This window comes from Cloeon dipterum, chromosome X (genome assembly GCF_949628265.1).
Source record: "Cloeon dipterum chromosome X, ieCloDipt1.1, whole genome shotgun sequence".
Classification (NCBI taxonomy): domain Eukaryota; kingdom Metazoa; phylum Arthropoda; class Insecta; order Ephemeroptera; family Baetidae; genus Cloeon; species Cloeon dipterum.
Window position 1 is genome coordinate 24,069,491 of NC_088790.1, and position 27,690 is coordinate 24,097,180.

At 36.3% G+C, this 27,690-nt stretch overlaps 4 protein-coding genes across 4 annotated transcripts; 3 read left to right on the top strand and 1 right to left on the bottom strand.

The window, feature by feature from the left end:
* Positions 1-2,575: 2,575 nt before the first annotated feature.
* LOC135946459 (glycoprotein-N-acetylgalactosamine 3-beta-galactosyltransferase 1-like) lies at positions 2,576-4,864 on the top strand. Its single transcript, XM_065494678.1, has 9 exons — positions 2,576-2,702; positions 3,087-3,216; positions 3,274-3,374; positions 3,429-3,581; positions 3,938-4,061; positions 4,119-4,228; positions 4,277-4,390; positions 4,440-4,603; positions 4,666-4,864. Exons 1-9 carry the CDS (start codon positions 2,594-2,596, stop codon positions 4,819-4,821), a joined length of 1,161 nt encoding a protein of 386 aa, XP_065350750.1. The 5' UTR covers positions 2,576-2,593; the 3' UTR covers positions 4,822-4,864.
* Positions 4,865-5,515: 651 nt separating this feature from the next.
* Positions 5,516-7,984, top strand: LOC135945860 (ADP-ribosylation factor-like protein 3). The gene is made up of 3 exons (XM_065493782.1): positions 5,516-5,708; positions 5,768-6,028; positions 7,536-7,984. Exons 1-3 carry the CDS (start codon positions 5,706-5,708, stop codon positions 7,818-7,820), a joined length of 549 nt encoding a protein of 182 aa, XP_065349854.1. The 5' UTR covers positions 5,516-5,705; the 3' UTR covers positions 7,821-7,984.
* Positions 7,985-9,732: 1,748 nt separating this feature from the next.
* On the top strand, positions 9,733-19,714 carry Nep2 (Neprilysin 2). The gene is made up of 13 exons (XM_065493089.1): positions 9,733-9,946; positions 14,610-14,764; positions 14,831-14,920; positions 15,480-15,725; positions 15,796-16,007; positions 16,210-16,386; positions 16,448-16,665; positions 16,730-16,888; positions 16,941-17,084; positions 17,344-17,440; positions 17,496-17,664; positions 18,229-18,479; positions 19,294-19,714. The coding sequence occupies exons 1-13, from the start codon at positions 9,921-9,923 to the stop codon at positions 19,630-19,632; spliced, it is 2,283 nt and encodes a 760-aa protein (XP_065349161.1). The 5' UTR covers positions 9,733-9,920; the 3' UTR covers positions 19,633-19,714.
* On the bottom strand, positions 19,703-26,166 carry LOC135945411 (glycerophosphocholine cholinephosphodiesterase ENPP6-like). The gene is made up of 7 exons (XM_065493090.1): positions 25,911-26,166; positions 24,252-24,391; positions 23,717-24,024; positions 21,581-21,765; positions 21,294-21,523; positions 20,184-20,318; positions 19,703-19,955 (listed from the first exon to the last, which is right to left on the bottom strand). The coding sequence occupies exons 1-7, from the start codon at positions 26,012-26,014 to the stop codon at positions 19,735-19,737; spliced, it is 1,323 nt and encodes a 440-aa protein (XP_065349162.1). The 5' UTR covers positions 26,015-26,166; the 3' UTR covers positions 19,703-19,734.
* Between the last annotated feature and the right edge of the window lie 1,524 nt (positions 26,167-27,690).

A 27,690-nucleotide genomic window follows, 5' to 3' on the forward strand; every position in this document is an offset into this window, starting at 1 on the left:
AGAAGGTCCTTGGCCAGAATTTTGTGTACAGGTATTGGATTGAACTCATCCCGTTTTGAATGTTTATAAGGGGTTTTTATAAGTATTTTAGACACTCTATAGAAAAGGAAATTATCATAGTGAAAAATGCTAATTTTTGTATTTAGGGCTGTTAATTTTAGACGATTGACTATTTTTTCTAAGCGTTAGATTAATAGTAGGACTATCTCAAATGAGCATGAATCATGCATTTTTAAGCTATTTAAACCACACTTAAAATCGTTTAAAACCGTCCAAATTTGTCAAAACCATCTAAAATCGACTAAAACCCGTCTTAAAGAGAGATTCGTTTTTCGAGGATTTTGAGATACCGAAAAAATAGGGTCGGATTCCTATAATTTTGATATGTTCACGACGCGTCTTAAAAATAAATATTCCACCAAGTTTAAATTGATTTTCAATTTTTTCCAGATTTGCCTCGTTCCGAAAAATCGAGGAATTGGACAGACGCAATGCAAATCGGTTGAGATCGTTGGGTCTAATGCAGCAGCAGCAATCCCTCTCTGAGATGAATCTTCTGCGGCAGGTGGCAGCTGCACAGCTGACCTACCGGGAACCCCGCCACCCGCACCTGACCTTCCCGCACCCCTCGCCAGTTACCCCTGAACTGTGGAGCTGGCAGGGCCTACAGGCCTCCGCCAGCATCGCCTCCGTCCCCATTGCCGCCGCCGCCGCCTCCGAGGAACCAGTTTACCTTCGTGACGTTGAGCGCAACTTGCCGATGACTGGTGCCTCCGCTGGCCTGGGGTTGCCCCTGCCAGCAATTCATGTGCCGCAACCCTTGCCATACTGGGCGCACACCCTGCTGCCGCAACCCTTGCCATACTGGGCGCACACCCTGCTGCCGCAACACATCTTCCACCCCTCGAAGCACCTTCCCGATGAAGCATTCTTATATTATATGTCACTGTGGCTCGCCAATTTCGCCAATTTCCTCAATTAATTCTTATTTTTATGTGTATAGACGTCTGAGCCACCCCCATTGTGATCGGCGTTTGGCTTCACGGCTCCGTGCCGAGCTTTGCGCGCTTTTATTGAAAATTTTCAATCCACAACCGCTCCAAACAACTTAAGACAAACACACAACCGCACCGCAATCACTTCTACTTTAAATTTTAAAACCGCGCCAACAAAACCGCGACTAAACCGCCAAACGTTTATTTGTTGAAGATAAAGGGATAGAACCAGACGAAACTTTGAGTCCCCTTTTCTTTAACTCCCTTTAAAGTTATATAGAGTTTCATTTTCACGTGCCCTAAATTATAAATTTTCGCGCCGTTCTGTTTCATGGATATTTTTCTGGTTAGTTCAATTACGGTGTTTTTCGTGTTAGTTGCAACCTTATGTGATTTGCAACCAGGGTTCGAAAAACTGCATTTTTCTGAAAAAAACTCACTACATTGAAAAAAATTTTTAGCGATTTTTTTTTGCGAACCCCGGTTACGAGCTACATAAATTTGCAATTTTACTATTTTAACCGAACATCTGAATGTATTGTGGCGTCTTCTCGCCACTACTGTCCTACTACTTTGCATTTAACCTGTATCGCCAGGTTGCAGTGCAAAGGTGTGCGACAATCAGTGCACCCTTACTGCACCTTCTCTGCAGTGGGGGAGAAAGCGTGCAGTAAGGGTGCACTGCTTGTCGCACACATTTGTACTGCCACCTGGCGATACAGGTTAAATGCAAAGTAGTTATTAGGACAGTAGTGGCGAGAAGGCGCCACAGTATCTTGCCCAGACTTTGGAACATGTTATACCAAGTGAACTAAAAAATTTAGCTGACAAATGTGTTGTGAAGCGAAACATCAAAAAGTGGCTTATTAATAATTAAATGGACTCTCAATGACGACACTGCGTTAAAAATATTTAATTGTATGTAATTTGCACACTAATGTACAAAAATTTTGCTGCCTTATTGTGTGGCAGAATAAGCACCAAATTGGCTGAACTTCTGTTGCTTTCAAAATAAATATATTTCTTTAAAAAAAAGATAACTTTCAAACAAATTGCCATCAGTAACAATACACATACAAACACATGCACTTCCTTTCAAATCCAGCGAGGGCAGTAAGAAACTCATTGCTGCAAAATATATATTATTGTGAAATAAATCGTGGTTTTACAGTAAGGAGACAGTTATAGTGCTTCATTAGTTTGCAAGCACTTGAGCTTATTTTCTCAAAAATTTAAACGGCTACCTGGAAAGTTTTAATAAGCTTTTTTTCATTTTTAAATTGCAATTCAAAGAAAGGCAAAAATGATTTTTTTCACAAATATTCCATAAAATTCTTAAACTACAATTTCCTCGCTATTTTTTCGGTGTTTTTTACAGTTTTAATTAAGAAAAGATACTATAAAAGATTGTTATTTGCCAATGTTGTACCTCCAATATGAAAACTTCAAATTTGATAAATATATTTACTAAACTTTTGCTACCTTAAACGTAAAAAAGATATAATTTCCTCCCCCCCCCCTCCTTGATAAAAGCGAAATATAACACTCTTATCTCGTTCCTTTTCCAACGCGACAGCGGACACACTGCATGGGCGAAAATGCCGCTCGAGTTCACAGCCTTCCATGTCGCTGGATTCTTTGTTCCTGGCGGATTGGTCCTCGTCATCGTTCTTTATTGGATTTCTAAAATCAATTCGATGACCACACGTGAGTGAATCTGGAAAATATTTCACACCCCTTCCGTGCATGCAAATCTCCAGCAATGCAATTCAACGTAAAACGGAGTTAAGCAGCACAAGAGAGATAAATAATAGCTGATAAAATTTTATTCAAGAAATCCACGAATTACCACAGTTTTTGAAATATATTTAAAATCAGGAATTTTTCATCTCTCGGCATTCTTAGTATATGATCCTCGCCTATAATTATATTTTAATTTAATTTAAACCAATTTTAAACAAAATTTTTAAAGTTCCCCAAGCACTCTTCTTTCGAAATTTAAGAAAAATTAAAATACATTTATTGTATCGGGGTTTTTTGGCCGTAGATAAAGCAGACCATAAAAATGATTTTCATTCAAAAAATATATAGCAGGTGGACTTTGGAAGGTGGCTGTATCGCACGGGCCCCGATTCTTTTTAACCTTTTTAATCGGGCTCTGTCTTGGAATATTCCTACCCTCACTCACATTCATAACCGTAAATAATCCTGGAAATTCCATGTAAGTTTATATTTTAAAAGTATATTCTCACGAAAAAAAATTAAATTGGAATTACAGCCCTGCAACAAAAGTAGCAAATAGTGAGCAGCAGGAATTGTACGAGAGCCTCAGCCATTGGTTGCAAATGAATTCCACATTTGCAGTGGATTTGTTGACAGGTTTTCGACTGTGTTTTTCTTTTTTTGAATAATTTATACAAGTAAAAATTTCAGAGACGAGAGAAATCGAAGCCAGACGATTAGCCGAGCGAGTGCGAATTTTATGCCTGGTGATCGACGATCCGTACCAAACGCAGAGGAGAAACGGCTCGAAAGCCACTTGGGGACGTCATTGCAACAAACTCATTTTTACGAGCGAAGTTACAAGTTACAATCTGATTTTTCTTTAAATTGACCAGTTGTATAAACCCTTAGTGTTCAAAGCTGCCAACAGATGGCTTTCATAATACATTTTATTTTAAGAGGCACTTTCGCTGCGAATTCAGACACAATCTATAGCTACTGTGCATTCTTAACTTAATATGCTTTCTTTTGATGTGCTGAAAACCAAAATCGGTTCAGCCAATCGCCGTAGAATCGTAAAAAAACTATTTTTTGAAATAAAAAATATTTTCCAACGTTTCTACGGCGAATCTATGGTTGGCGGCTTCGAACACTAAGGGTGAATTGCGTCACTTTTAATTCAATTAAAAATTATCAAAATTAATTAATTTAATTAATAGATAGGAAGAAAAGAGTCGTGGAAAATTATTCCAGCGCGTGGAAAAGCGTTGTGCGTGCTTTGAAATTCGTGCACAAAAAATATATCTACGATTTTGAGTGGCTCGTTAGGCTGGATGATGAAACGTAACAATTAATTAATCTTTGATGCGATTTATTTTAAAATCTTTTGTCTCCATTCAGCTTTCTTCTGGTTGAGAATTTACGTCGCGCTTTGGAACCATTCAGCATTGATGACCCAAATAATTACGGAGTTCATTTCAACACTCTAAACAAGCCGAATACTTCAACGGGTATTTATTCGAATTTTATTTAAAATTTAATTTTAAACCGCAAAAAAGGTTATGCATTGAGCCGGCAAGCGGTAAAGAAATTAGTGGAAGAAGGATTTTCTTCCAACACGTCAAATTGCAGAGATGAAAACGCGACAGAAGTGGATGACGACTTAGAAATCAGTTAGACTTTTTTAAATTAATTATTTTGTATTAAAATATATCGAAATAGCTTCTTGTATGAAGCGTCTGAAAATGAAGCCGTTCAAAATCAACGGCGAGACTCTGCCGTTTGACGACAAAAAGTTCTCTTTACCTTTGGTGAGAGGGAAAAGCTGGTGGAAAGAGGAATTCGAGTTTTGGCCTTATGGAGATTCACCCAGCCCGCCGAAAAAGGTACCAGAAATTTATATTTTATTCAGATGTCAACGACACCAATCTTTTTCGTATTATTGCAGCGGACATCCTGTTGCCGCAGAAACGTAATTTCATTTCACCAAGCGTGGCCGCAAAAAATGTATTTGCTCGAATATCTAATTTATGATGTGCAAGTCTATGGAGCCCCATTTCATATCACTTCTAATGAAAAAGACACCCGGATCTTCTACAATTAATAAATTGTTTTTGAAATTTAATTAAAAAATAATATACGAGAATAAAAACGACAAAAAAATCTGAAATACACATTTTTTATTAAGGGATCAAAGAGCATTAATTTTGCATATTTTAAACATTTCTTTTTTCAAAAATTTAAAACTTTAAATTTTTTTTGTTCTAAAATCACTTTAAGTGGCTTTTAATATTTCAATGCAAAATTAACAAAATATTTTTATCAAATTTACGACCTACTCTATTTTTTCTTTGTCATTGAATAATTAATTTTAAGGTAAAATATAGAACAAAATTATTTAAAAACTTGATCCACCCTAAATAGTATAAATTTTTATCTAAAACAATTAAAATTCATTGACATATCTTCCCGAAGGTGACAAATAAATTGAAAACCTATTAAAAGATAATCTATCGAATAGAAAACGTCTAGATTGGTTTTTAAACTGAACCATAAAATCGAATATTATGAGTTATAAATTATATTATTTTAATTAAAACAAAATATGAAGCGTTTCTTTAACAATTATTTTAAATTTGAATAAGCGCTTTAAGTCTGTGTTTTGAAAGAGTTTTTTAAGTATCTTGTACTATGTCAATAACTTTTTTTAACAAAGAAAGACAATCATTGCGCCAGTCAATGCACAAAATAGACTGTGTAATAAGCTAGAGTATTGATCGCGTCACGGTTTGAGCGGCGACCACCGGCACCCCCGTGGCGTGCTGACGAGGGTGGCGCGGGCGCGTGTTTTGGCGGTTCAACACAAACTCAACCACATTCCATTCTTCGCGTTTGCGGCCGCGCGGAAGCAAAAGAACCATAGGTGGTGCCTTTTTGACACTTTAAACTCTCCGGGAAGCATGTTAGCGGTTTGAACCGACGACAAACATGGTTTGATTTATTAATTCTAAACCAAATTTACAAATAAATCGCTATATTTGATCTTCCAGGGATTGCTAGCTTTGTTGAAAAAGTTTCGTTCGTCGCAGGAGAAGGAGCTGCGGATTCTGCTGCTCGGGCTGGACAACGCGGGCAAAACGACTTTGCTGAAAAAACTGGCCTCCGAGGATGTGACCCACATCACGCCCACGCAGGGCTTCAACATCAAATCCGTGCAGGCCGAGGGATACAAACTCAACGTCTGGGACATCGGCGGACAGAGGAAAATCCGGCCCTACTGGCGAAACTATTTCGAAAACACCGACGTGCTGGTAATTAAATTTTTTATTAGAGTGTCTCTCGTTTAAATTTAAGTTATGACAACCTGACCTTTTTAAAAATAAAAAATATTTTAAATTTAAGTTATATAATTCCGATGTAACAGCGAGATAAACGAATTGAATTTTTTATTGAATTATATAGTTTTTCCATCATGAATAGAAACAAATAAATATTGTAAATTATGTCAATAATTAAAAAAAATCATTATTTATTCTAGAATTTAAGCTTTTCGTGCTTTCCTTTCCAAAATTTTGAAAATCAAAATAATTTTTTTTAAATAAAACTATTTATGACCAAATTGCGTTGCAGCCAAGTGATAAAATCAATGTACAATTTTCAGGGTAATTTCCTTATACATTTATTTTTCCTCCTTCTTGGTCTGGACTGGGGAATAACCAAAAGGAAAAATTTGTAATTTATCTCTGCCAAGTTTCGTCTGCCTGGAAGGAAACATTAATTAGCATGAGTCTAACATGAATACTGTGCTAAAAACCTTGGCACCCTGCTTTGCCTGAGAAAAAAGGAACATGTGACGCAAATTTAACTGGTGTGTTTTTAAAGCGAACCAGTTTTACTGCTTTTAAAACACGGCTCTTATCAAAAGCACAACAGATTTTTGCACATAACAACTTTTAAGCCGACAAGTGCAAGAACGAATAACGTTATTTTAAAGGACGTTTAAAATTTAATCTATAAAAGCCAGTTTTTAAAAATGTACGTAATTTAGTTTCAAAATTAAGTTTGTTATGGGCTGACAGGGCAACTCTGCCCCAAATCAGCACACATCCATAAAGTAATTAGACAATTAAGCAGGAACAACATTTGAAATTTAGGGTTTTATTTCTTTGGAGGTTCATTAACTATTTATATTTCCAAAAAAATTAATTTTTAAATAATTTATTTTGGTTAATTTTAATTTCTAGACTGGCCATGAGTTTTAATAATATATTTTGAATTATATTTCAAATTTTTAAAAATCGAAATTCAGTGACTAGTTTTGTTAAATTAGTATAAGGCACCATATAAAAAAACGTAAAATTAATTAAAAATAAAGCACAATAAGCTGTGAGTGCTGGTCACATTCGACCGTGATCCAAAAGGTACAATTATGTGATATATGTTTTAAGTTCATTCATGTGGAGATGATGATTTTATGAAATTTTTTAATAATAGTGTTCTGCGCGGTCAAAAATGACGAAATTCAGCAAATTCTCCCGAAAAAATAAAAAACTCTAAGCCTTTGAAATATGGAAAATATTCGGAATTTTGATCCGGAATTTTCAGGTGAGCTGAAGGTCTACTAGAGCAACACCTCCACTAAATTTAATCATACCCTTACCCATATTATTTTGAGCTTGACAGGAAAATAAATTTTTTGGGTATTTTTTTTTAATTTGCAGATATATGTATTTAGTCCAAAACTTCATTGTAATTAACGAAATTAAAAAAAATTGTTTTTGGTCCAATTATAAACTTCCTATTATTTTTATTTTTTAGATCTACGTGATCGACAGTGCGGATTTGCGTCGGCTTGACGAGACAGCGCAGGAGCTGTCCGAGCTGCTAACGGAGGAAAAGCTTTCGGGAGTGCCGCTGCTGATCTACGCCAACAAACAGGACCTGGAATACGCGGCGTCGGCGTCTAACATCGCCGAAGACCTGTCGCTGCACACGATCAAGGACAGAGCCTGGCAGATCCAGCCGTGCTCGGCCACCTCCGGCGAGGGCGTCAAGGACGGCATGGAATGGGTCTGCACCAACATCACGCCCAAGCGGAACTGATTTTTGTTTTTTTTTCGCTATTTATAATTCTGATCGTTTCAAATTTAATAAATTTAATATAGTGATGATGAAGTGGATCTCGTAATATAATTATTGAGTGCGTGTTTTTGGTGCAGACAAGAGAGTGAGGATTGTACTGATTGAGAAATAAATAAAGAGAATAGAAAAAAGTGTTATTTTTTATTGGGATTTGAAGATTTTTTTTAGAAATTCATCTCTTCAATGTGAAATTATCTAAACGAGAATTTTAGATTTGAACTGTTTTCGCGAAACAGAAAATCATTAATTTATTTTATTTATTTAAAGAAACACCAATGGTGTACAACAGACATAGACATGCATGGGATTTTCTTGCATTCCAAAAAGTGGTAGAACTTCACATATTCATCACAGTATACGCACATTTACAATCGAAACCGGCCTTACAATGATATTTCTTGTTAGTATACAGTAAACATAATGATAATCGTGACAGGCGCGTGACAGGCGAAAATATGTCTATTTAGAAAACAGGTATTTTTCCAGCCCATTGCAGGGGTGCCATAGAAATCCCCATCGATCTGGGAGAGCTTAAAAAGTCTATTATTATAAGGCCATTGTGAGCAGCAGTTTCTGAAAGTGAGAATTTCTTAAGAATCAACAAAAAAGTCGTCAGTATCAGCCAGCTCATATGCTAGTCTAGATTTCATAAATTTTGACAGTGCGCTAAAGGCTTTTTTGAGAAAACGAGAGTTTGCAGATTCTAACTTATTTAAGTCTGTCAAGGTAAGATATGGCCAGATTGCCTGTGTGCTGTAACTAGCGATTGGTGATATGGCTAAATTAAAAATAATTAATTTGCTCATGATTTTTTATTTTATTTCGATTCCTCTCCCTATTATCAACAGGGTTCGTCAATTTTATGCTGCGCACAAATCCACTATACTGATCTTAATCGCAAAAAAACAGCTGGAAAAGCATCAGTTTTGGATATTTCCGCATTTTTCCGAATTTACCCCTGAAAAAGTCACATTTTGCATAAAAAAAATGTTAGAAATTTTGGAAATTTACGATGAGAGTGTTACAATTTTCGGTCTTTGGTGTTGATTTTTGTAAAAATTTATATATTCGGTCATCAATCATGAAAGTTTTTTATCTTCAATAAAAATACACGTCCATTTAAAATAAACGCAAAAAAAGATTTTTTGCAATGCAGTGTTTTTACCGGGAAAATTTGGATTTTTGGGAACCCTGTCTTGATTCGTATTATAATGTGTCCAAACTTTGAAGCCAATTTTCTCGGACAATCTGGGAAAATTTATGCTCTTTCCAATTACTTCGAGATTATTTTAGGTAAAATAAATCTAATTTATTTTGTATTATTTTAATAAGCCGTACGGAGTACTGTTATATCCGAAGTATTCACTCAGATATTTCTTTTGTGTGCACGCAGAGAGTGTGGAGTGTGAAATAAATGGGTCAGTATATCTATAGCAGTCAAATAGAGCAGAGTTCATTCCTTTTCCTACCCATGCGGCCACCCCGCAACAACTAAATTTCAGGTACTTTCAATTTTTAAATATTCCTTCCCTTACTTAGCACAAATTCAAAACCAAGATTAGAAAAAAAATTGGCAAGCGCACAACAACAAAAAAAGCAACAAATGCGTGACACAGTTCTAAACGGTTTGGCATTTATTTGATCTAGTTGTTGCGACCATTAAAAAAACAGTAATGTCATTTATTATGTTTCCTTTGCCATGTCCTACTGTGTCCGAAACAAATGTATTTTTTCACAGCAAGGAAGACACGTGAAAGAGTTCCCCTCCCCGTATTCTCTTTATCGTCGTCGGCGCGCACACACACACTTTTCGCCAGCCGGGCGCGGAATACATTATACATTAGTCGCCGGCTGCCTAGCAACTAAAGCAGCCAGCGATCGCGCATTACGCTCGTTCGCAGGACGCGCAGGTCACACGCCCTGAGGCCGCAGGTATCGTGTGGTAGGGAGGGAGCACAGACCCCTCTTCGGAGCACCAGCAGGGCCGCCAGGGTTGGGAGAGCGAGAGAGCGGATATATATTCCGGAGGCAGCTCCTCCTCGAAGCACACTCGCTCCAGACATGGGCAGCACGCAGCACACAGCCAGGTGAGTTCATTAATTTTTGTGTTATAATATTCTTGAATTCGAAGGGTTTAATTTTTTAAATTGATTAATTCATGCGTAATGCACTCTAAGGCAGGCAGATTCAATTTAAAAAGCAAGGAGTGTTTTTTAAAACTGTAAAACCGGTACTGGTGGACATTTTATTTTAATTTAAAACACCGCGAGCTTATTTATAAATTGAGGAACAGTGGTGTTAAAACATTTTAGTCCTTGAAATTGTAAATTAAATATTTCTGCAAAGGGTAGACAGTTTTCAAAATTAACCTTGGGCAATTTTTTTGAAAATAGTTAATCATCACTTTAAAAAGCTTAATTTTCCTCAAGTGCCGTTTTAAATTTCGAGAAACGCGGCTCCGAAGTTTGCATTTAAATCACGCGCGGTGATCTCTCTGTCTCCCATTGTAAACTTTCGATTTATTTAAAAATTAGGAAAATTCACCTCATAATTCGGACACATTTGAATAGATCGCAATAAAAGGAATCAAAATATAGCAAAAAAAACATTTTTATTTTTTTCAATATTTTGAAAATCAGATAAAATTTTAAATTTAAATGTTACTCGGCTCTGACTTGATTTTTGCACATCTTAATATTTTTAGAACATCTAAATATTGTTCAAATTAATTTTAAAATCCAAAACCTTGATTTTTTTGTATAAAATTTCCACAGCTTCGATCATAAAATGAAGAACAGCATTGTCCTTACTTTGTTGCCAATCTGTATTCAAGTCAGGGCTTGTCGGACACGGTTGCCGCCGTACATAAATTAAAATAAGAATAATCGGTCTCGTAAACCACCTAATTGATAAGGGTCAGTTTTGGGCGAGGCTAACGGTGAAATACTCGTTTGTTGAGCCAGCGCCTCTGCCTTCATTCTCACTGTCATGCAGTCGTTCTGGATTAACTTTGAAAGTTCGTTCGCTCCCAATCGCATTAACAAGACGCACACACACACACACCGGACAGGAGTACCGCTAGATGCTCAAGTTCAAGGGCTCATTCACTCGCAGCAATAAGTGCAAATCTCGAAGTCACGATTTTTGAGCGGCGCTCGTGTGACCTTTAATTGCTTTTTTTATCTGATCGGTGCAGACCTGAAAAAGTGGTTCACGTCACTCAATGCCACCCAGCCTCCATGATTATTTATGGATGAAAAATTTACACTCTTGTTTCTCCATGTCAAAATTTATTACAGATTTTTTTGTTTTGCCTCCTTGAGAAATACACGAATCCAAAAGTACAACGTTTTAAATTAAAATAAAATTTCTCTTTATATTTATTAAATTTAAAATTGTTTTGAAAGAGCAACAATAATCAGATTTTGCTAATTTATTGAAAGATAACTCTGATTAGCAATGTGAGAATTATAACCTGAATTTTCCTAATTTTAAAATAAATCGTGATTTCGCAATTAGGAATTTTCCACTCTTTTCAGAGCAATCATCCCGAATAAAGAAAAAATTATTTTCATCATTTTATTCCTATTAAAACGGGAGTCAATTTTATTAGCCATTGCATAAGTGAGATAAAAAAGGCATTGAAATGAAAATCCTGTTCAGGAAGTTACCTGCCGACCAATTTTATTGTCCGCCGAGATAATGAGAAAATGAAATCAAATCTGTTTTCGTTGCTGCAGGCCTCTGCGAGAGACTTGAACGAAAGAAAGGAGATTGTGCCGTATGCACGCACAATGAGGGTTTTGCAAGCATATTGCTCTTTTTTCTTAAATTTGTTTGTTCAATTGCGAGCCACGCCAAAGTCAAAAATAGCTTTCTCTCATCCAACAAAGCTTGCTTTTGTTTTCATCGTGAATGATTGTTTCGATTTCACTCTCCCTGCTGCACATTCCTGATCGACCTTTTAGAAATTGTCAATCGACGCCAATAAAGGATTGTGCCACTCCATATTTTTTTATATTATTATTCTCATCAATGGCAAGGTAATGATGGCATTACACGCAGCTCCTGCCGAGCAACGACCGGCCACGTGCTGCGCATCCTTGCTATAAAAGCTACCTGCGTCACAACAAATACAATTATTGTTGTTTTTCTACCAATAATAAACGCGACGGAGTTTAAAAATAGAAACAGCCAGATTCCTTTTCTCGCCACAAAAATATCAACAAAAGTGACATCAGTTCTATTGCGAAATGAAAACTTAAAATTTATTTCTGCTTCAATTTAATATTATTTTTTATAAAATTGGCCCTCTAATAAATTTAATAAAATATGATTTGCTGAAACGACCAAATTTTTGTTCGAAAACGATGTTTTTTACCTTCAGAACATGGATTAAAATTAATAAAATTTATTTTTAAAATTAAGAGCTGGTATCAATTACCTAAAAAATTAAATAATTTATTTTAACCTTCTGTTAAAGTGGAATGATACTGGGCAACAATTGAAAATTATTAAAATTGTTGGATGCCTTAAACAATTGACCGATAAACAATTTGTTCAACAATTTGCAATAATAAAAAAATGACCTTCCTACAATAAAAATTCAAATTTTGCCAATTTTCTCCAAAATTTACAGTGCTCGAATATATTTTCTTGGCATATTCCGATTCCTCTCGTCGAGATCTGTTCAACGGTGTATGCCACTTATTGGGGAAACTCTTGGTTTTGAAATTAAATCGGATTTCAAGTAAGGAGACAGCCATTTACCATTTGAAAAGCACGCTAACTTTCCGGCCAATTTTCTCAAAAAATTACAGCGCTCCTTAGGTCAATTTAGGCTTTAACTGAATCCTAAGGGATGAGTTTATGCATTGGCAACAAGCATTTTCCAGGCTTTTCCAGTATCATTCCTCTTTAAGTGTCAAGGACAAATTCAAATTCAAACTTTATTTATATCTGGCATTGGGATTTTTACAAAATACATAAATTTAATAGCAGAACAAGGAAAATCGTTAAACTGACTTCAAAACTAATTTGCTTCGTAAATGAGTTTAAAATGAACCGTCAAAATTTAATTCTTAAATTGCTATAATTAAAATAACTGTCACCAAAATCAATTATTTTGGCTTCAAACATACTATTAATTTAAATGCAAAGCTATGAAAAAGACAGGCATCCTATTATGACTTTTATTTTTTGTTTGAAAATTCCGCAGTGAATTAAAAAAATAATGAAGCTCATCAAAACAAAATTAAAGATGACAACAGCTGGTCGTCGTCCGCGGAAGTGTGACGCAGATCCATCATGTGCGGTTTGACTAAATTGTTCCACACACGCTGTGTGACAACAAAAGGACGACTCAGTCGGCTCTGTGTGGTGTGCGAGTTTTGATAAATTAGCTGGGGTCAAATGGAGCCGCACTTTTTCGCTTTCTGCTCCAGCAGCACCAGCAGCACCGAGAGGCAAGGATGCTGCGCGCATTGCTCTTTGTTGTGACGGTGGACAATGGCCGAAAACAGGTTAGATCTGATTAGCCAGAGTGCGTTTCATTATTTACATTCGATGCGTGAGAGATAAAAAGGGCGCTTTCGCGTGTTTTATTTCACTGGCGGCGCATCCTGTTTCAACTGCGCGGCGCAGGATATCCTAAATTAATTGGTCTAAACTGCGCTCTAATTTTCTACAGATTATTTTTAAATAAATTATTGAAATTTCATTAAGTTTGAGTCTCTTAAAGTATAACATATATAATGTATCATGCATTGAATTGATGAAGGATTTTAATTTTTAATATGTTCGGCTCTTGTGCTGTGAGTGTATTTATTTTTTTGTCTAAAAATTGCTATAAAATTACAATTTTTTGCGTATAAAAAACAGAAAATTAAATAAAATATAAATAAATAAAAATTAGAATATATAGGTGTAAATAAATAATATTTATTATGTACTTAAAATAAATACTTTATCCATTTAACATTAAAAAGTAACTAAAAACAAATAAAAACAATTTTATTAATTATACATTTTTTTAAATAAATCGGCATAAAATTGACATGAAATTAGATCATCTGTCATTACTAGCGGAGGTTTCTTTGCTCTAAAATTAGTGCAATTTAACCAATTGGAAGTCATCAGGGTCATAATGCACATTTTCTGAAAGCTCTCGATATTTTGTTATTCTAACTCTGTGCAGACCTTGCAGATCAAACAAATACAGAGTCCATCAGGGGTCTTTAAAGTGGCCTCACATGGTAATTAGTAGTATCGATATTGGTCCATATGAAATTTATGGGAAAAACCCTTCTTAGAGTTTCCTTGGATATGTAAAAATTTGACCATGGTTTAGCAGCGAGCGAGGAAAACAAAACAAGGCACATTATAGAATAAATAAACAATGTTTGAGTTAGAATCGAAGGCTCTCCATTGAGTCAGCATTTTTAAATCTAGAGGCCAAACTGGCTGCGACGATTTCAGGGCTGACAGATTGAAACAAAAATTAATTTTAAATTCACTAGTCATGTAACGACGAGAACAGGAAAAAAAATGAAATTATTCCACGCTTCAGGTAGGCATTGTGAGAAGGAAAATTGCTGTCCTTGCCAAGGTGAAGCGAGAAAATTAGACAGCAGGGCCGCATCCCACGATTAGAGCGGCATATTATTGCCATTGTGTTTACTCTCTCATTCTCTCTGTGAAATTACGCAGTGCAGCGTGCGCAAATTATTATTTCATTATGTGTGCCGGCAGACCATCGACGTCGCGGCGCCAGAGGAGCTGCATGGGGAGGCAAATCTTCGTGCTGACGACCTTGACCTGCCTGCTGTCCCTGGGTCTGGGATCGGCCTTGGGCGCCGCCGCCGTCTACAAGCAAATCTCCAAGAGAGCAATCGGCGACAACTCGGGTAATTATATTAAGTTCAATCAGAATACAAATAAATAACAAGCCTCGAATTAACTGTGATTCTCAGAGCCGAGAAAGACCGTCGTTGAGAATGAGCAGTCGGCGAGCAACGCTCCCAGCGGCCAGCTTTGCCTCACACCGGGATGCGTCCAAAGTGGTGAGACAAAATTCAGATTTATTAAAATAAAATGGATGGATTTATTTTGTTTGAAAATGGCAGTAAAAAATGCTCTATGATAAATTTTAAATTTTAATAAGACGGTAATAGCGTGAGAAAAGGTTTGGATGGTTTTAAACATTAATTTACAAATAAAATTAATTTTGACCGTTCAGTAAATAAATATTTTCTTATGCTTTTCTTACTATTTTTCAGAGAAGTCAGAAAAGAATTATATGGTTGTATATTCGAGGTAAAAGTTGAACCTTTTTGTGCTTATGATTGAAAATTTAGTTAAAATTTATCTGCAGATAACAAAAAATTATATTTATTTTTCCTGTTTCAAATTGTGGCAGATGTTGTTATTTCCTAAAAATCGTCTAGCTCCATATTGATATTTTAAATTGTTTAACATTTTTCATCAGGTCAAATTTTATTTTGTTATAAAATTTAAAAAAATAGCAGAGATTCAATTTACTCCCCTAAATTTACAAGGAAATTGCCGTGTCCAACCCTTAGTATCAAATTAAATAGGTTCATGAAATTAAATATGTTTTAGCGGCCAGTGTGTTGAAGAACATGAAGCCGGAGGTAGACCCTTGCGACAACTTTTACGACTTCGCCTGCGGCGCCTACGTGCGGGACACACCGATCCCTGATGACAAGACCTCGGTTAACGGCTTCAACGAAATTAGTGACAAGCTGCAGCAGCAACTCCGCGTCGCCATCGACACTCCAATCGTCCCTGATGAGCCCAAGCCGTACAAACTGGTCAAGAATCTCTACAAGGCCTGCATGAATAAGAGTGCGTTTTATAATTCCAATTTTAATTTTATTTCTAATCTCATTTTGACACTCCTTCTGTCATTTTCCAGGTTTGATTGAGGAGCGTGGCATCGCACCGGCGCAGGAAATGCTGAAGAAACTTGGCGGCTGGCCTGTTCTCGAGGGCGACGACTGGGACGCCGGTTCCTTCAGCTGGTTGCAGAGCGTCTACAAATTCCGCGAGCAGGGCTTCAGCGTCGACTACTTCATCGACTTCTCCGTCGGCACGGACGTCAAGAACTCGACCAAGAGAATCATTGATGTAAGAAATTTCTCTTATAGTTCAAGAAACCACCAACCGATGTCGCCACGGTTCACTTGGCATTTTTGGAGCTAAAACCAAAATTGGTTCAGCCAATCATGCAAAAAATTGAAATTGGAAATAAACGGTGGTGCCATCTTTTGGGGGTTTCAAACACTAAATATTCCCAAATTGTTGAATATTAAGCAATTTTATATTGCAGCTGGACCAAGGGTCTCTGGGCCTGAGTCGCGAGTACTTCATCAAGGGCTTCGAGGACAAGGTGGTGACCGCTTACTACTCTTATCTGGTCGACCTGGCTGTCCTTTACGGCGCCGAAAGAAGCAGGGCCGAGACCGAAATCAAAGAGTCAGTGATGTTCGAAATGAAGCTCGCCAACGTAAGCGTTCAATTTTTATAAGCCATTTATCAGAATAATAAAACGAAAATATGTATTTTAGATCTCCCTGCCTAACGAAAAAAGACGAAACGCCACCAAATTGTACAACCCGAGGACGGTGGAGCAGCTGCAGAAGGAGTACCCGTCCGTGCCTTGGCTGGAGTACTTCAACACGATCCTCCCCAAGACTGTCCAGGTCACCAATGACGAAATCATCATCGTCAGTGTCCCATCCTACCTGAAGGAGCTGGAAATTATTCTCAGCCAAACGCCAAAGAGGTATTTTTAGTAAAAATAAACGATGAAAAAATGTAAAAGTTTTATTTTTCATTTATTTGTTCAGGGTGCAAGCTAATTACGCTTTGACGAGGGCCGCTGCCGCCATGGTTTCATACCTGACTGAAGATGTGCGTAAAAGGCAGCTGAAATACTACACTGTTTTGTCTGGAAAGACCGAGCGTGAATCTAGATGGAAGGAATGCGTCGACATGGTCACCGGAAGGTGAAATTTTTTAAAAATAAAAAGCCTAATTTTTAATTCATTAATATCTCAGTTTGAGCATTGCTGTTGGGTCTAAATACGTGAAGAAATACTTCAAGGAGGAGGCCAAGAAGAACTCTCAGGAAATGGTCGAGGACATCAGGGCTGAGTTTATTAAAATCCTGAAGACCATCGACTGGATGGACGACGGCACACGGTTAGTGATAAAATATTAAAAAAATTCATTGAAAAAATGTTCTGCGCTTGAAATCAGGTAAAATCAGTAACGTTTCCAAAATATACAGAAACATATTTGGAATCACCGTCTAAGTTTTCTAGGAAAACCCACAAAAATACTTAGAACGTACAGCGAAATATTTTTTTTTTCAAATTTTAATTAATTTCCGTTTTTATTCCAAAAATTGAGATGTCAATTGTCTGCTATTTATCAAAATTAAAAAATTATAATTTCACAGAGCTAGCGCCCTGGAAAAGGCTGCGTCAATGGCCTCGCACATCGCCTACCCTGATGAGCTTCTGGACGACAATAAAATCACCGAATTCTACGATAAAGTGAGTAAATTTTTCTTACCATTTAAAAATAAAATACTAAACCATTTTGGCGTAGCTGGAACTGAATCCTGATTTGTACCTGGAAAGCGTGATCAACATGACCATCTTCGGCACCGATTTCTCCTTCAACAGGCTGCGCAAGCCAGTAAACAAAACCGAGTGGATCACCCATGGCAGACCCGCAGTCGTCAATGCCTACTACAGCTCCATCGAAAACAGCATCCGTAAGTTTTCAATTTAAAAAAATCCTTTATTTTCACAACAACCTATTCTGATTGATCTAGGAAATAAATTTTTCAGTGATTTTCGGGAAAAGGGTATTAGTTTTGACTTGATTTTACAATACTTTTTTCTGTAGATAAATTTTTCAACACCGAAAGAAAATTTAAAAAAACTCAAACGGTCATTAAACTAAATTCTTTTTTAATATTTCTTATGAGGAAATAAATTATAATATTTTTTTTAAACAAATGAATATTTCACAATTTTAAAATATTGTCATATCAATTTAAAATTTATTATTTTTAATATTTTATATTAAAGTTTTTTTTCAAAAAACTTGTCAAGTTGCGAAATTAATAAAACAATCTTTAATCGAAACTCTGTAACTTTTTCGAAATTTTTCTCATAGGTAGTTAAAATTACAAAACATCTAGTTTTCAGGTTAAGCACAACATTTTTTTGTTTTATTAATATGCCCTTTAATTGTAGTACTGTAAAAGTGGCTCATTACTGTCACAATACATATCATATCTTTTCAAGGGGTTAAATAAGAAATGATATTGCAGAGTTCCCAGCTGGCATTCTGCAAGGAGTGTTCTTCTCAAATGACCGCCCGAGGTACATGAATTACGGTGCCATCGGCTTTGTGATCGGCCACGAAATCACGCACGGATTCGACGACCAGGGCAGACAGTTTGACAAGGAAGGCAACCTGGTCGACTGGTGGAACCCGTCCACCAAGGAGCAGTACCTCAAGAAGGCCCAGTGCATCATCGAGCAGTACGGCAACTTCTCGGTACCTGAAGTCGGACTCAAGGTGAGCACTTAAAATTTTATTACTTATTGTTAGAAGAATTAAATTCTATTTTATTGTTTGGCTTCAAAATTGAAGCGATTATTCTCGAGAAAATTTTTATTTTCAGTTGAAAACTAAGAACTTTACTAATTGACGAATTGCTAGATGGAATTTTGAAATGAAAAATTATTTTTTGAATTAGCTGTCTTCATAAAATTAAAGGATTTGCGTGGGCAAAAATTATTATTTGCTGAATTCACCAGTCGCATAAGCTCTTAATGTTCGAAGCCGCCAACAGATGGCGCCACCGTATACTTTTGTAATAAATTTAATTTTAATGCACTTCCGCTGCGATTTCAGATTCAAACCTGCTACTGTGCATTCTTCACTTAATATTATGCTTTTTTTGACGTGCTGGAAACCAAAATCAGTCCGGCCATTCGCCGTAGAAACGTTGAAAAATATTTTATATTTCAAAAAATAGCTTTTCACGATTCTACGGCGATTGGCTTAACAGATTTTGGTTTTCAGCACGTCTAAAGAAAGCCTATTAAGTGAAGAATGCAAAGCGGCAGGATTTTTGGTCTGAAATCGCGGTGGAAGTGCATTAAAATTAAATTTATTACGGAACTACACGGTGGGGCATCTGTTGGTGGCTTCGAACACTGAGGGTTCATACAACTGGTGAATTAAAAAGGAAATAATTTAAATAAATTTAATATTAATAGGTGTATTTTTGGTCTCTCCATTCTCACCAAAATTTTTAGCTTTAAAATTGTAATTATTTCTCAAAAGAAATTAAATTTCACCATTTCAAATAATTATTTGTTTGCAGTTGAACGGTGTGAACACTCAAGGAGAGAACATCGCTGACAACGGTGGCATCAAGGAGGCGTACTACGCGTACAACGCGTGGGTGGAGCGCAACGGTGCCGAGGGCCTGCTGCCCGGGCTAAACTACACGCAGCGCCAGATGTTCTGGGTGAGCGCTGCCAACGTGTGGTGCAGCAAGTACCGGCCCGAGACCATGAAGCTGCGCATCCTCACCGGCTTCCACTCTCCGGGACAGTTCAGGGTCAACGGGCCCATGGCCAATTTGCCCGAGTTCGCCAGGGACTTCAACTGCCCGCTCGGCTCGAAAATGAATCCGGAGCACAAATGCGCCGTCTGGTAAAAATCGACCGGCGTTTTGTAATTTGTACTTAGTTTTACGGGAACAATAAATAATTATTTATCAGCTGAGATGCATTTAAAAATGGCTCGACTTTTATTTAAATCAATAATAAATCATTGCAAACAGGGAAATAAACAAAATGATTGGCACAGAGCTGACAATTGTTGCATCAGATTTTGGGGCCGGATTGCTGACCAAAAAATTTTCCACCCTTGACCAAGTTCCGTTGTGCGGCTGCGGGTCGATATTTAAAAGGTTGCAGTAGACCTGGTAGATGTCCACCATGTCGATCGGAGGCACCAAAACCCCTTTGCCCTTTATTCCTGAAAATCGTGATTTATTTAAAACTTTTGCTACGGGAAAAAATCATTTTAATCGAATATAATTTTTAGGCCGAAAATTTATTCTCCTGCAATTTGAAAATTTTCGCTAAAAGAATTTTTGTACCGTAGTTTACGAATTGTGTATGGTTTAAAATAGCACAATGTGTGACAATTGGTTGTTAAAAAATAAAACAGTCTAAAATTAACAGCACTTAATATAATAATAACCTGGGCCAACTCCCATGAAAATTGTCCGCATGTCGGTATTGTTCGGGTAGTAGCCGTGCAGTCCGCGCATCGTTGTGTCCTTCCACGCCTCAGGTTTTTGGTAATCATTGTCAGAAGAACCCTTAATCGTGAAACCTGAATTTAGAGGTTTTTTTTATTAATTACTCTAAGACACTAAAATATTAATCAAATAAGATTTTGCGACTTCACTTCAATAATTCACAAGAAAAATAACTTTAATTAACACAAACCAAAAGTTACAATTATTATGTAATATTTAAAAAAGGTTTCGAGCTTGTTAAATAAATAATTTTGTACATATGGGTTTGTTTTAATTGTTGATTGATGGTTATTATTACAATTAAAGGTTCTCCTTTTCCGGATAAGAATTTGAATATTTAGACAATAGGCAGGAAAAATTGCCAAATATAGCTTGATAGAATATTCGAATATTGCTTTGAAAATTCTAAACAAATTTAAATAGAGCGAACGAATTAAAAAAAATTAAACGACAAAATTTTGCGTGCAACATTAATTCTACTAAAAGATTGTTCATTCAGTTTAAAGTTTAAATACATAAATAGTTTTTAAAAATCGCAATGAATAGAGAAATAAAATTTATCAGCTTTCAGAATATCTAGTGATCGTTCCTGTACAATAAAAATGGTTAACAATTAAAAAATAATTAAATGAATAAAATATTTCTAAAATTTAAACAAAACCAATTTTTTCAAATATAAATATTTTTATATTTTTTAAATAATTTTACTTGCAGCTTTAGTAAAAACTCTTCTCAATTTAAAACTCAATTTTGCTCGTAAAATTGTTTCTTTTGGTGTGCTGAAAACAAAAATTAGTCCAGCAAATCGCCGTAGAAACGCGAGCAAAAATTTTGTTTTTTAAAAATAATAGTTTTTCACGGCGTTTTTACAATAATTGACTGGACCGATTTGTTTCAGCACACCAAGAGAAATAATCTCAAAAGCAGATATAATGCCATACTTTGGCAACTTCAAACAAAAACTGCTTTTTTTCTAAAACAAATTTTGATTTGTACGAGAATCCAACAAATGTTCCCTTTCAAACTATGTAGCAAAATGAAAATCGTACCGAATTTGGCCACAACCAAAATATCCGGGCAGTCTGGGCTGCTGGAGTAGTTGAAATACTTGGGAATTTCCTCCTTAAGATAAACGTCGATGGAATTGGAGGCGCTCTTTAGTGCCTGGTAAGTCTGCTGGGGCGATTTTCCCTCCTTCAAGTAGACGAGGGCGACCGCGCCTTGGTCCATCACGTACAAGATATCGTCTTTCGGCACGCTGTCGTAGATGTAAAGGAATCTGCACTTTCACAATTTAGCACTATTATTTAGCAATTGAATATATCAGTTTAATTACTTCCTGTGCTTGGTCATCCCGTGGTCGGCCACAATTAAAACGTTCGTTTTGTCCTTCAAGCCTCTCCTCTCGAGCTCGCTGAAGAAATTTTCCAGCTTCTGCCCGACTTCGTACACGCCGTTCTCCATTTCGATTGAGTCAGGACTGTACGAGTGGCCCACGTTGTCGATGAACTCGCCGTAAGCCTTGACGGAAATTTATATTAGAGAATGGCGGGGACAATATGGATTTTTTAACAATAATTTTATTTAAAATATATTAAGTTGAATTCAAGGCAAATGTTTTTTAAATTTATTTCTCGAGCTGATTTAATTAAAAAAGAAAAATTAACCGTCTTCAAATTATTAAAGAGGAATGATACTGGAAAAGCCTGGAAAATGCTTGTTGCCAATGCATAACCTCGCCCCTTAGGATTCAGTTAAAGCCTAAATTGACCTAAAAAAGAAGCACTGTAATTTTTTGAGAAAATTGGCTGGAAAGTTTGCGTGCTTTTCAAATGGTAATGGCTGTCTCCTTACTTGAAATCCGATTTAATTTCAAAATCAAGAGTTTCCCCAATAAGTGGCATGCACCGTTGGACAGATCTCGACGAGAGGAATCGGAATATGCCAAGAAAATATGTTCGAGCACTGTACATTTTTGAGAAAATTGGTAAAATTTGAATTTTTACTGTAGGAAGGTCCTTTTTTATTATTGCAAATTGTTGAACAATTTGTATATCGATCGATTGTTTATGGCATTCAACAATTCAAATAATTTTCAATTGTTGCCCAGTGTATCATTCCACTTTAAAAAGCCGTAAAAAAATGCAACCAGAAGCGAAGCCTTGATTCTAACCAAAATGAAAATATTTATATCAAAGTATATGCTAGCTAGGTCTCGGCTTCCTTGTTGCTCGGCGTTTTACACTTTATTTGATGATGCGACTAATATTCTGCTCTCGAACTTGAGCGTGTGAAACCTGATTGCTCAGCACTGCCGCCGCTCGTGACATTAGCCCAGAAAATTGCGCCTTTTGACTCAACTCATTTCCTTTTTGTGCTTTGCTTGCATTCAATTAACCCCTTGCAACGTTTAATGCAATTATGGCACTCTTAATGATTTTTATCAAATAATTCTCTCACATTATAATGAGTTGCCATAAATAACAGAAATATTATCGAAAGGAAAAAAATTGGAAGAAATTAACCATCGCGCCAGGAACGTGAACGATTTTTAGCAAGTTTTGGATTTTCCAGTCCCATCAAAGGTGATTTAAAAGCCCAACGAGGTGAATGTCATTTTGAAATTAAAACGAAATCCGTTGGAACAGAGATTGTCAACCAAATTAAATTATCACCGACAGTTGAACCCCAAAAGGCGGTTTCAAATTTCAAAGTGACGACAAAGGTTCACCTTTAAACGATTTTCACTATGGACTAATTTAATTTAGGTCTTAAATTTTGGTGCTTTTTGATGCCAAATTTAAATTTGACGCAATTATAAGCCGTCGATTTTCTTAAATTCTAACCCATTTAAAATCATGAAATATTTCAAGTTTGAGATTTTAATAAATCTGCTCGTTTCTGATAATAAGAAGTTCATTAAAGTGGAATGATACTGGGCAACAATTGAAAATTATTTAAATTGTTGGATGCCTTAAACAATTGATCGATAAACAATTTGTTCAACAATTTGAAATAGTAAAAAATGACCTTCCTACAGTAAAAATTCAAATTTTGCCAATTTTCTCCCAAATTTACAGTGTTTGAACATATTTTCTTGGCATATTCCGATTCCTCTTGTCAAGATCTGTCCAACGGTGTTTGCCACTTATTGGGGAAACTCTTGGTTTTGAAATTAAATCGGATTTCAAGTAAGGAGACAGCCATTACCGTTTGAAATGCACGGTAACTTTCCAGCCAATTTTCTCAAAAAATTACAGCGCTCCTTAGGTCAATTTAGGCTTTAACTGAATCCTAAGGGATGAGTTTATGCATTGGCAACAAGCAATTTCCAGGCTTTTCCAGTATCATTCCTCTTTAAACTAAAATAAAAAATTAAATCACAGGCATACATATTCAGTTCAACTCAACCTTTGTCAGGCCTCTATCTCTCTCTCTCTGTAAACAGCAAGGATCAATAAATAATTAGTACCATAACAAGATCAAATCCATCTTGGAGATAAGTGACGACGGTGTTGAGCGTTTTCTCGACCGCCTTGATGCCCTTGGCGACGACGTAGCCCTTGCTCTTCTCAGGAAGGACGCCTTTGACCGGCACGTCGCTGCGGGACCAGAGCACCGTGGCCACTCGCAGGCCCTTCTTGGTGGCTGTCGTCCAGATGGGCTCGGCCTTGTCCCACCAGAAGGTGTCGTTGTTCGGCGACTCGAGCAGAAATTGCCGGTCGTGCTGCCTGCTGTAGAAATAGTTGCCCAAAATTCCGTGCGTTTCAGGATAAACTCCTGCGCGGAGAGAATAAATCTTTTAAGACAGGGTAAAAGGACATGGAGGACAGGATGTAATTTTATTTTTTTTTCAGGAAAAGTTAACAAATTCAAAAACACTGCGTAACTTTAAAAACCCTTCTATTCTAAAAAATACTGCTCTTTTAAATCAATTTAGAAATTTTTGGCTTTTCAGATCATATTAGTCTTTTTCGAGAACCATGTCCTTTAAGGCTCTTTCCAACCTGTGCTCAGGGTGGTCCAGCTGGGATAAGAGAGCGTGGGAAAAATGCCGGTGACCCACTCTGCACGAACTCCGTTGGTTAGGATCTCATTGAAGCCGCCAAGCCGGTGTGCGATTTTCTCCAGATAGTCAAAGCGGAAACTGCAATTATATTTTTGGGGTTTGCAAACATTCATGATGACTATTGGGCTTGTTCTTTAAATAATTTTTAAATAGTTCGTTTGGGTTACTTTTTGTCCTTTTAAATAGTTATATCGTTTCTTTGTTTTTGACGAATAAAATTTAAAATTAATGAAATTTTAGGGTTGAGACCATTAGCAGGAATTTTCATTCTAGTAAAGACAACTAGTATTTTTTCTGTCTCAGATTAGACGAGCTTGGACACTTTGTACACTCATATTTCTAAGAAATTAATTGTAAGGAGAGCGCGGGAATGTAAGTCGAGTGGCTGTTTTCAGCGTAGAGGAAAAATAAGACGAACAGCGCAGCAAGAAGTGTAACAAAGAGTGTTAACAAGAGAAGTGTCGTTGCGTTTGGGTCTTTTTGTTACAGTTCAAGGAAAAGTAAGACTTTCCGCACTCTCCTCACACAAATTAAACCAAATTAAGTCTGGCTGTAAGTGTTTCTTAGATTTTAATTCCATTCATTTAAATTATTTTTAAACTTCGGACAGTTTTAACAACTAATTTCAGTTGTAATCAGTGGATTTTTTGACAAACACATGAAGCACTGAAGAAACTTAGGAATATTATATCGTTTTGTAGATATTAGGAACATTTTATATTTATTATTTTAATTTAAGTTGGCCGGCATAAAAAGCAAACAAATATTTTTTAAAGTAGATCATTAATCCTCAAAACTAAATTCTGGTTCAGCGTTAAATGAGAATGTTTTATTGGAAAAAATTGGAGAATAGATTTAGTTGATTTTATCATGAGTTTAAACTGCTTGAAATTGAAATAGCGTGTTCGTCGATCATAACATGTCCATTACCTCACTGCATGTAATTGAAAAACAGTTAAATGTAATAAACACTAAGCCTTAATGATGATAAAGAGACAAATTTGTGGGTTGAAACCAACTGATAGGCGTTTCTTCCCTCTAATTGTATGGGTTTTCAGTTCAGATCACTATTAATACATATTGTCATTAGTTTTTTTTAACGAGGGCTCGTTTTGATTCAAAGTAGTTTTAATTGGATCAGGGAAATAACAACAACTGTTTATACAACTAAGAAATTAAAATTTTTCCCAAAGAGTGCAGCTTTAAACTGATTGATTTGGATTTGAATATTTTGGATTACTCTTTTGGTTTAATTAAATTGAAAATTAAGGCAGATTCCATCTCATGTTTAATTTAAATTAATTTTAATCTTTATTTCCTAATCTCTGCAATTTATTATTTGCCCCTTCTTTGACTAATTGTAAGCAATTTCAATTAAAAGCATTTCTTGAATTTTAATGAGAATCACGACCTAAAGAAGTTAACCAGGTTTTAAAATACCTGTCATTATAATTAATTTAGGGAGTTATATAAGCACTAAATTTTTAAGAAAAATTCCAGCAATAAATTACCCTTCTACATATAGTGAATCGAATTTAAAATGCAGATAATAAAAAATATCCTCCAGCAAAATGGAAAACACGATATTGCGGCTCACCCGTCAAGCAGGAGCACGACCAAAGGTTGTTTGTTATTCGTGGAGGCGTCCTGGGCGGCGGCCAACGCCATCAGAAGGTTGAGGCAGAAAAATCGCACGAGCATCGTGGTTGCGAAGTGAATCCTGGCACGACGGACGACGTATCGACACCGACACCGGAGAATGCCAATTCAAACTTGATGGTTCGGGCTTACTCAAAAAAGTGGGGGAGCGCCAAGGGGAATGAAATAAAATAAAATATATGTTGTGTGTGCGCGCACCGCCTGCCGCATGCTAAACAGATCAGCGGGTCAAAATAAAAACGCGAATTAAAAGATGAAATGGGGCAGAGTGCGGCCTGCCGGAGATCAGCAGAAATAATAATTTATTTCTCTTTGCTAGTCTGCAGCTTGGAATAAACTTGTTATCTAACTGTGCAAGGAAGTTGTTTACTCGCTCAGGAAGTGGCTTTCGACGACTTTTTGTATTAATCTAGAGTAACATTTTTTGTAAATCCCCTACGTTATTTTAGTTAAGTATAAAATAAATTTTCGCAGTGAATAATTTAGAATATTTAGTAATTAAGTTGATTAGAAGGAACTAATATGTGCGACAGTTAATGAATATCAGTGGCGACTGGCGACCGGATATATAAAAATAAAACAACTTGGACAACCTAAAGAATATCATTCATTCATCTTGGAAATATGAGACCGTGACAAAATATCAAACGTAAATTTCCCAACGTGCACACCTTAAGGAAGATCATTTAGGACGGCGGTCAGATATCCATACAGTATAAAGTGCTTTAACCCAGATAAACGCTCGCTTTTTATTTTTAAAGAAGAAATTAAAAAAAAAAACCAACCGTCTGTAAATTTCCCAGAACCCAATTTGACGCGCTAATCTGGTTGTTTGCATGAACAACATAATATACACTAAAATATGTGTATTAATAACCGAGAGAGTTAACTGACCCTCGGCAATCGTCTTAATTAGTTAGTGTAGCGGTTCCCGCAATATTTAGCGTCAGCTCCGTTTGTAACCTTTGGATGTAACTCTATATGATAAGCTTTTCTCCTTTACCCTGTATGATACACCTTCACTGACCGCTCACCTTCGCACGCAAACGGTTATGTCACATTTACCTCTCCGTCCGGGAGCAGTAAGTCGTGCGCATCCTTGACGCTTATTATATAACTAAATAGACCCGAAGATTATACCGGGGTAAGCATTGATTATAACTGTGATAATTAATATTTGTTATATTTTCGACTCGCATATTGACGCGTTAATTAATTGTTTATATTATGACTTTCCTTTGTGATTTTATTGTGACTCTTTAATATGTAATCTTTACAGTCTTAATTATGGATTAAATACTACTACATCAAAGGAACCAGATGAATTTCCTTTTGGCTCGCACCCAGAATACCACATTAGGAACATCAGAGGAATAGTTGGCTTCAAAATTTTAATTTCACGCAGAAGTGCCACCTAATTAAAAGAGACATTTAAACATTGAAGGAAAACCTTCGCAAACAATAATCTGTTTACAAGGGAACCTGTGGTCTAAAACGTAATTTATTCATTGAAATAATGATTTCCGAGTTTTAGCATTATTTAACAATGTGAATGAATTATTAGATAAAAATCATTTTTCCGTCGCAATTAAGTGTTAATTGCATGCAAGCAAAGCACAAAAAGATTGAGTTTAATCTAAAGGCACATTTTCTGGGTTAATGGTACGAGCGGCAGTGCTGAGCAATCAGGTTTCACACGCTCAAGTTCGAGTGCAGAA

Excerpts from the sequence above, each read along its gene's own strand:
- LOC135946459 (XM_065494678.1), top strand. The coding sequence starts at position 2,594 with ATGCCGCTCGAGTTCACAGCCTTCCATGTCGCTGGATTCTTTGTTCCT. Across the intron at positions 3,375-3,428 it reads TGCAGTGGATTTGTTGACAG|AGACGAGAGAAATCGAAGCC; the intron begins GTTTTCGACTGT and ends TAAAAATTTCAG. Across the intron at positions 4,229-4,276 it reads CAAGCCGAATACTTCAACGG|GTTATGCATTGAGCCGGCAA; the intron begins GTATTTATTCGA and ends ACCGCAAAAAAG.
- LOC135945860 (XM_065493782.1), top strand. Across the intron at positions 6,029-7,535 it reads TCGAAAACACCGACGTGCTG|ATCTACGTGATCGACAGTGC; the intron begins GTAATTAAATTT and ends TTTATTTTTTAG.
- Nep2 (XM_065493089.1), top strand. The coding sequence starts at position 9,921 with ATGGGCAGCACGCAGCACACAGCCAG. Across the intron at positions 17,085-17,343 it reads TGGATGGACGACGGCACACG|AGCTAGCGCCCTGGAAAAGG; the intron begins GTTAGTGATAAA and ends ATAATTTCACAG. Across the intron at positions 17,441-17,495 it reads TCACCGAATTCTACGATAAA|CTGGAACTGAATCCTGATTT; the intron begins GTGAGTAAATTT and ends ATTTTGGCGTAG.
- LOC135945411 (XM_065493090.1), bottom strand. The coding sequence starts at position 26,014 with ATGCTCGTGCGATTTTTCTGCCTCAACCTTCTGATGGCGTTGGCCGCC. Across the intron at positions 24,025-24,251 it reads CTGGACCACCCTGAGCACAG|GAGTTTATCCTGAAACGCAC; the intron begins GTTGGAAAGAGC and ends CTCTCCGCGCAG. Across the intron at positions 20,319-21,293 it reads TTTGGTTGTGGCCAAATTCG|GTTTCACGATTAAGGGTTCT; the intron begins GTACGATTTTCA and ends CTCTAAATTCAG.